Source organism: Terrapene carolina, unplaced genomic scaffold (genome assembly GCF_002925995.2).
Source record: "Terrapene carolina triunguis isolate 2854851 unplaced genomic scaffold, T_m_triunguis-2.0 Scaffold58, whole genome shotgun sequence".
Taxonomy (NCBI): domain Eukaryota; kingdom Metazoa; phylum Chordata; order Testudines; family Emydidae; genus Terrapene; species Terrapene triunguis.
In genome coordinates this window covers 79,885,285-79,894,461 of record NW_020664409.1, presented here as the reverse complement: position 1 = coordinate 79,894,461, position 9,177 = coordinate 79,885,285, and the positions used below count along the sequence as shown (strand labels likewise).

Sequence of the window (9,177 nt, the reverse complement as noted above, 5' to 3'; positions counted from 1 at the left end):
AAATGCATTATTGTCCTGTTTTAAGTGAAAACCTCATCTGATGAATTTGCATGTTAATATTCAAAAGTTGCTTTTTCTGCAAGATCATACTTCTCTACAGAGAATCTTTAACATTGGATTTTTAGAAAAATGAGCTTCAGAACATGCTGTCCTTGTATACTTAGAGCTTTGTTGTGCCTCCTCACTGGGGGTGAGTGGAACACCACTCCAGCAGAAGATCTGGGAAGCATCCTTTCTGAAGTGGAGCTGCACCTCATGCACCATTCCTGTATGGAATGCACAAAGGCTGCATCTTTTTGAGGAGAACAATCAGTGAAAATGTTAGGCAGGGTTATATCTCTGCCACTTCTCTGCCCCATCTCTTTGCACGGATACGGACACAAATCTCTCCCACTCCTACTATCCCTTAGCTCAGCCCTTGTGTAGTGATATCAGAGATTTTTGAACTACTCTATTCTGTTTTCTCAGTACAGCCCTGGGTGGGCATCATTTTGCCACGATTAGCTGAAAATAGGGCGGCAGGGAAATAGAGTGGCAACAGCAGACCATAATATTGAGGTTAATAAACTGACAATTGGAATGTGCTCATGCAAACTGAAATCTGGGGGTGGGTCTGACCCAGCACCGGATGCCTTGCAGGGGAAGAGGAAGTCCTGTCCTCCCCAGCCTAGCCAGGCCTAGCAGGGTAGGAGCCATGACCGTGTCTTCCCCAGTCCTGCCCCCACCCCACAGTGATTTACCTCTCTGCCAGCTGCCCAGGGCACCTGAAACATACTGCTGGGAGGGCTGCATGACTGCTTTTGTGGCTTCCCTTTGCTTACCAGTCAGAAAGTCATTTTTCTGTGGGGAAACAAAGAAATCTGCGGAGGACATAAATTCTGCACATGCAGAGTGGCGCAGAATTCCCCCAAGAGTAATGATTGTATCAGGGAATATAATTTAGGATAAATAAAAAATACTTTGTTTTAGAAAAAGTATTGCCTGTGTGTCAATCAGTTATAATGGAAGGCCATATCCATGTCCTCCCAGAGATAACAGGTCTAAGCTATTCTGGGGAGTCTCTTGAAGAGAACCTGGTGAACCCAAGTAGTTCCTCTAGGGCAGGCCCACTTTTTACCTTGCAGAAATAGATTAATAGGTTAGTAGGTTACCTTGAAAGGAGCCTCTGGTAAACCCGGGAATGGGAGAATAGATGAGCTATTCTGTGGGTACCCTGGGTCTGTTTTTGGGGTAACAGTAGGTGTGCAAAAGTAAAGGTGTCTCTCCTTTCTCATTTGTGGAAGGATCAAACACAATCTTGCTCTAGATGTGGAGGTTATATTAATGCTTATATTATCCTGTAGTGACTATTACTCAGAAGGAAATGAGGTCATCTTATCAGCACAATATTGTTGATCTTATTGGTACTAGAAGGAAGCACCTTAGTTATCAGAGTTGTGCAACATAAAACAGTAGTTCTTAATGTTGAGTTTATAAAAATAAGTTATTTACAAGATTCATTTTTAACTACAAAATAAATCACTATAATTCCAGAATCCTTTTCAGATTCAGTGTAGAAACAACCATAATACAGTGCTAAGATTAGTACATCATGAGACATTTACACATTAAAGATATCCATAGATTTGTGTAACTTCTAATTATTCTAAATGACACAGCTGTTTAAGATGCAGTTACTTTAAAAAGAAAAAGAAATGTTAATAGGAAGACTGAAAGACACCAGTGAAGCAAATTAAATGTTTATGCTTCAAAATAACGCAACTGTCTTCCATCAATTATTTTTACTGTCATTTAACAGCATGTTCATGTATTGGAAGAGAAAAAGATTTACTTCTCTCATTTCTTTTTCTCTTAAATTACTGCTGACCTGCCCAGTTGAGTGCTATTAGAACTTCAGTTTCCAGTACTCTCTTATGAGGTTAAATACAGTGGTTATTGCTAGACCTCCCCACTATGTAGTGTAACTTTTAAGTGCAAAACAAGGGATATGTATGTGGTATTTTTACAAGGCACAGAGCATCAGTAATCTCCAGTGTAATACAAACCCATAACAGTTTCATAAACTGAAATCATTCATATGGAAATTGTAATCTTTCAAGGATTTGAACTGTTTCCAGAATCCTGATCTTTTCTAGTGTCTGAAGCCGAGTGGACAAGCATTGATATGGAGCCGCTGGTACTGCCTGGTTGTGAAACACTGGGTAGCTGTGAATTACTGACTTGTAGTGGATGAGTTTCAGTAAAATCACTTTTAGGAGATACCCTGTATGTAATTAAAAACAAAAACAAAACAGACTGAAACAATTTTAAGCTTATAATGTTTTAGACTGAAACACAAACACATTTAGCAACAAAATGGTAATATACATTGAACTTACAACACTCCTTTTAAAAGACATTAATATAGTTCTGAATACTCTTTCCTTAGCCATTTAATAGGCCTTTGTGTTCCTGAGTCCAGATGGTCATCACTAATGTTTTTTATACCAGCCACCCATCCAAAGAAGCTGTATGGCAGCCACAGACATCTTGGCAAGCACTGGATAGGGAATGCTTTTCAAAGCCTTTCAGTGCTGTTCCTTTATTTGTCTTAGAGGTCACTATTCAGCAATATAAGTAGGGCTCTACCAAATTCATGGTCCATTCTGGTCAATTTCATGGCCATAGGATTTGAAATTTGGTAAATTTCACATTTTCAGATGTTTAAATTTCGCAGTGTTGAAACCATGGGGGTGCCGACCCAAAAGGGGGTTGTGGGAGGTCACAAAGCTGTTGTAGGGGGGTCATAGGATTGCCACCCTCACTTCTGCACTGCCTTCAGCAGCCACAGAGCTTCCTGCAGCCACAGGAGTCTTCCAAAGGTGGAGGTGGGCCCTATCTCCCCCTTGCTGCTGGGAGTGTCCCAGCCAGGGACTCCTAGCTGTGAGTCCCGGCCGGGCTGAAAAGGGACAGGACTTGTCCTTCCCTTGCACAGTCGCTGTCAATGGGGGATCAGTCCAACCTCCACAAGTCTCCTCTGGCTGCAGGAACCCCTGGGGCTACTACCCAGTCCCAGAGCTTCCTGCAGCTGGGGGAGGCACTCGGAGGTGGGTCTGATCACCCCTCGAGAGCGGCTGTGCAGGGAAAGGACAAGTCTTGTTCCTCCCCAGCCCTGCTGGAACTCGCAGCTCGGAGCCCCTGGCTGGGGTGCTTCCAGCAGCACGGGGGAGATCAAATTTCAAGGGGAAGGGCTTAGTTCATGGTCCGTGACATGTTTTTCATGGCCGTGAAATTGGTGGGGCCCTAAATATAAGGCACATCCTATCCCAAGATAATAGCTCTAGTATTTCAAACCTCTGCTAGAAAAAATCCCCAAATCATATATCCTCATATAGAAACACATCATCTGCATGGTCATGTGGAAAGTAGTTTAACAATAGCTGCAAGGAAAAAGTAATTCTTATAGTTATTGGACAATCTGTCTTCAAAGGAAAAGGACACAAAAATATACCACAGTATTGGTAGTATGAACATACACCAGAAAACTGAAGTCCAAAATTAGATAAAAAATAAGGATCTTACCTTCCTTCACACATTCTTTTCATACTCTCAGATAAGCTAATCATATCAACTGTGTTGTCTGCCTTGCTGCTCTTTTCCACCTGTTCCATAGCCAGTTTAGAAGTAGATAATATTTGTAGGACATGTTCACCACCAGCATTCTCCCCCTCCTCCACTTTCTGGGTTGATGTTCCATCTGCCTCCATCTCTTTCTCAGCTGTTTCTCGAGGGGTTTTAATTTCTGTGAAGTTCTCTTGGCTTAAGTAATCAGGGTTAGTAATAGCCACTGCAGAAGTTCCATGATTTGTTGTAGCACCTGTACTAGTCCCCATAGACTTAGAAATAACCTTCAGTTTGTGTGACCTGGATTTGTAGTGCTTCTTTTTATGTTTAACTTTAGAATTGTGCTTCAAGAAAAATTCACATGATTCTTGCAACACTCTTCGGCTCTCACTGATTGGACTGAAAAACAAAAGCATATGACTAGTTCATCAAAGATCATTTAGACTCAGCGGAAGATTGCTTCTTATTCCAAAATGTGAAGGAAGTAACAAAGGGGGTGTCTCTAATGTAACAAACCTGGCTCTAATGTTAACCAATACCGAGGAAATGATTTCCTCCCAATCGTCAGAGGTTATCTGGGGGTTGTGGCTACTAAGTAATTATATATGTGGAGCAATTAAATTTACAGAAATAGAGCAAAATCCTACATGCCTCATTCTTGCAAATAGTTCCAATAACTTGAATGAGATTAACCATGTGAAAAAGGAGAGCAGGATTATCTCATAGGTAGCTATGTCACCAAATTAAGTTTTCCTTAAGCAAACTTTGTTAAAAGTGGGAAAAAAAAAAAAAAAAGAAAAATAGTATAAAATGGGCAACATTTTTGTAATCACTTAGCTGAAAGTAGTTTACAGCTGAAACATAAGAAAGACTTATACAGGAAATGGAAAAGTAGGGAGATGGAAAGGAAGCTATAAGCTCACCATCCAGGAATGCAGACTTCAAATAAAAGGAGCTAAAGAAAACCAAAGTAATGTGGGCTGGGCAAGTCCAAGGAAATAAAGAGTTATAAAAATACATCCACAGTTTAGGAAGAATATAGGAAATCTAAAGAAAAATAAATCAGGGGAAAAGAAAAGGATACAATAATTACAAGGGATGAGACCTAAACTTATAGTCTGCTTATATTGAAAAGGATATGGCCCATGCATCTCCTACAAAAGAGAACTCTAGGTAAGTTTAAATAAAGGAATGGAATTACTCTTGTGCAAAAGGGGGTAGAAGACAACACAGTGGTCTGAAACAATAGAAGAAAAAATTAAGGTAGGACATTAGAAATAGTAAGAGAATTAGGGCAACAGAGTAAGCTACTAAGAAAAATGGTGAAGGGACTACGACTGCAAGATACGGTTAAAGCATTAGTGCAAATGATGTAAGCAGCAGACCTGGAAAATGAAAGGAGTCAGAGTTGATGGGCCATGAGGTCTTCCCTGATTTAACTGAAAGTTACAGCCCTGTTAGTCAGTGTTAAAAGCAGCAAAATCCCTTTTGCTCAATTTAAAGGACCAAATCAGTAGGGAAGTATATTTTCTACCTTATTAGGGCCCAATCATGTAGTCATTGCACAGATAAAACTTGAATTGATTCCAGTGGGAATTTTACCTATGTCCAACTGCAGGATTGGGCCCTGAGAGAGTAAACAACTATATTTTTTCTATATTACCGGACATATATTTAAAGGGACACATGTTACAAATACATTTTTTTAAAGCTTATCAGTACCACATACAAAGAGTTGCTCTTACTCTCTCTTGCGATTTCTGTTGAAGAAACTGGCCCATTCAGAACAGGTCTTTTTACTTCCCACCCAGAATACTGGAGAGATGCCAACAATTAACGTCATCAGGTACTTCATCAGAAACAAAAATATTTCTGGTCTAGCTAATGCCTTTGCCTGGAAGATAACAAAATTTAATAAACAAATGCACACACACACACACACACACACACACTGACTCTTGACAAAGTGCAGAAAATGAACAGAAACCATATACAAGAGCATACTGAAGTACTTTCTATTTTACACCAGCTATGCTATATTGCATTCAGACACACTATGGACTGAACTAAAACATGCACAGTCGAGTCAGATCTGGTTAATCTTTGCATATGGAGATGTAGCTGAAGACGTGGACAGGAGGTGAGGCATAAGGGGAGAATTTTTTAAAAACTGGAAGAAAAGATTATTTGGAGGGAGGAACAGTATTATTAAGCAGTTTCTCCAGCGACACGCTGCATATTTGAAGGCTTCCTCTGGATACAGAAGAGATGATGGAGTGGATGAGTTAGAGTTAATTACATGAATCAGGATCTTCAGAGAGCCTCAGGACCGTATACAGAGGTGAAAGTAAGCCAGTCCAGTTCAGTACGGCATACTGGCAAGAGACGGTACGCAGCCAACTGTACCAGCAGGGGGCAGCTTCCCCAGGCCAGCAATCTAAAAGGGCCCTGGGCTCCTGGCAGCGGCTGGAGCCCCTGGCCCTTTAAATCACCGCCGGAGCCCTGAAGCTCCCAGCCACCGCCGCAGCTACCACTACAGTGGGGCTCCGGCAGTGATTTAAAGGGCCCGGGACTCCCGGTCGCTGCTACCACAGCCGGAGCCCCGGGCCCTTTAAATTGCTACCAGAGCACCGGGGTAGTGGTGGCGATTTAAAGGGGCCAGTGATTTAAAGGCCCCGCCCCTTCCGCCGGAGGCCCCGCCCTTTCCAGTTGAGGCCCCCCACCCTTGCTCAGGACCCTGGCCGTGCGTACTGGTAAGTCCCTTAAGTTACTTTTACCCCTGACAGTATACCAGCGTTTTCTGCTGTTTATTGCAACATTAATCCACCTATGTGCAGAACAGGGTCACAGTTGCTGAGACATTTAACTCATTAAGTGGTTATTTAACTTCCTCTCCCATGCCCCAAATGTAATTTGTTTTCTTGATTAATCCACTTGTCTCTGTATCCTGACCTTCAAAGCACTAGTCACTCTTTTTGTTAGTTAGGTACCCGTAATTGTTGAAGCTGAAGCTTTTGGTTTTATTTTGAACTAATCAGGGTAAAAAGAGAAGCCATTCTGTAGTTAATAGGTTTTTGTCACTGGAAAACAAGTACAACACAAAGGAACAGATCCAGTTGTAATCTTTCTTGGTATAATATTTGATTGCATATGTTTGTTCTGTTGCTATTTACTCTCTCCAATAAGCTAAATAATCCTTGATAATTATGTCATTAATTTCTTATTACTGTGCTGCTATATTTAAGCATTGCAAGGCAAATTTGTTAAAGAAAGAATAGATACCTCAGCTCTGAACTTCCTTACTTTGGAAGGTTTAAGTTGACAAGGGGCTCAATGCTTTATCCACTGAAGACAGTGGATATTTTGTCACTGACTTTAAATGGGAGCAAGAATAAGTATTAAGGACCCAGTCCTATGAGGGGCTGTACTCAACTCTCATTGACTTCAATATGAGTAGAGGGTACTCAGAAACTTGCAGGACCAAGCCCTAACGTTCTAAGAATTTTGTGTTTATTTTCCTTGTTTTTATTGTAGCTCATTGCAGTATAAACATTAATGTTGAGATGCAAGGCAACTGAAGTTTGTAACTTGACATGAAAAACTAACAATTCTCTTACTGATATTTCCTTCTTAAACACCAGCTCATAAATAGAGAGGCATAAACCCAAAATTACTTGACATGACAGAATTTTATGCATTAGAAACAAAATGTAATCCATAGAGAGTACTGCACATGTGCAGTTGGTATGCATATTAAAGTCTTTCTGAAGACAATTTTTAAATCAAAAGTCAAATTTTAAACTTGAACATATCAGCAATTTAAGATATATATTTTTAACATTTCTAAAACTTAAGTCCACATTACCAAAAATCAGCTTGGACATATGTAGTCATAGTTGTGAGAAATAAAGAGTGAAAAGCTCAGTATTTTGTACTTGTACAACTTAAGAAAAGACAAAACTGATTTTAATCAAATGTGGCTCTGACCAAAATGTTCTAATTCGAATGGCTAAACTTAGTTGCTTAAATCCATATTTAGGTACATATTTCAAGGCAGCCTCATTTTCAGAAATGCTGAGTAACTTTAGGCACCTAAATTAGAAAATTTGGGGCAGTAGTTTTAGGAATAGCTGCCTATTATGTAGAAAGTTTCCACCATGAACAATTTTTTATGATTAAGTTCAAATAACTTAAAATTTTAAACTCATTACTCTAAAAAGATTTTAAAGTGCTAAGTGCCATCAACCTGATTAGCTAGAGATTTCAACATAAATATTGGTTCAGTCAATTTATTTAAATATTTAACTGGTCTAGGAATTTTATATTGTGTGCATTTCATTGGCTTTCTTAACCTACAGTCTACCCACTAAATGTTGTTACAAATATCATAATGCATTTCAGTGCCTTTTTTATGTTAACATTACAATATGAATGAAACAAAACATTACTCCTTACCTGGTAAGGACAGGGAATATGGTACTGATCACAATGGTCAAAGACCCAAGTGGTCTCCCAGATTCTCCTATACATCTGCTCATAAACATAACATCCAAGAAGTGCCACCAGTGGTACCAGGTATAAGCCACTAAAGACTCCAATTCGAATCATAAATTTCTTTAGCTTCTCTTGGTTTCTGCCATCATGCTGTATGACTTGCCGCACATGATTTAAAGAAATAATTCCAGCTAAAAGGAGAGAGAGACCAACAAAAACACAAAAGCACAAAGGCAAAAGGACAAAGTATCGAGATGCATCCAGGTCATAGAGACCAACAAAGCAAACTCCACTGATATTGTCCCCTTCAACTTTGTTCATTGCAAGAAGCATAATGGTGAGAAAACCAGGTATGCCCCATGCAACTGCATGGAACCACATTGCCTTTTGTTCAATAGCTTCACAGCTCCATTTTCTTCCTGCTGCTAGGAACCAAGTGATCGTAAGAATCACCCACCATATCGTTCCTGCCATAGTGAAAAAATACAAAACCATAAAAAGGACAGTGCAGGCTTTGTTTTGAGAGCCAAGAACAACTGTTTCACCAATTTCTAACTTTTCATCTGCCTTGTTACAAGCAGTTCTATTTCCCAGCAAAAAGCCAATGAAGTACATCAGAGACACTATACTGTAACAGACTGAATAATATATGATTGGCCTCTCTGGGTATCTGAACCTTTTAACATCAATCAGAAAAGTCAAGAATGTGAACAGAGTAGCACAAAGGCAAAAAATTGAAACGATTCCAATGAAGCTTTTGGCAACATCCAGCTCATAATTTTTGAAGTACATATTGGGACATGGGGGTGCACACTGATCAATTCCCAAAAACTTGTAGCCTTGTCCATTGGAAGTCTGCAGATGCCGTGGACACCAAAATCCATAGTCCCTTCGAGCCTGCCCTGGGGTCTTCTGTGTTCCATGGACCTTTGTGGTTACAGCAGCAGTGACAGGAGCAGTTTCATCACAATCCTCCAGTCTACACAGATTAAGAAAAGTGCATGTACATTAATACTCTTCCACTATCAAGTGTTCCCTTATTTTACTGCTATTCTTCCTAAGTGTGAAAAAAACTGTTTC

At 40.0% G+C, this 9,177-nt stretch overlaps 1 protein-coding gene across 1 annotated transcript; it reads right to left on the bottom strand.

Annotated features, from left to right (window-relative positions):
* Positions 1 to 849: 849 nt before the first annotated feature.
* Positions 850 to 9,093, bottom strand: FZD6 (frizzled class receptor 6; the record flags this gene model as incomplete). Its single annotated transcript, XM_026659876.1, has 4 exons — positions 850 to 2,263; positions 3,562 to 4,002; positions 5,349 to 5,497; positions 8,059 to 9,093. Coding segments are annotated over 4 exons (1,794 nt in total), but the record flags the coding sequence as incomplete, so codon positions are not given.
* Positions 9,094 to 9,177: the final 84 nt, after the last annotated feature.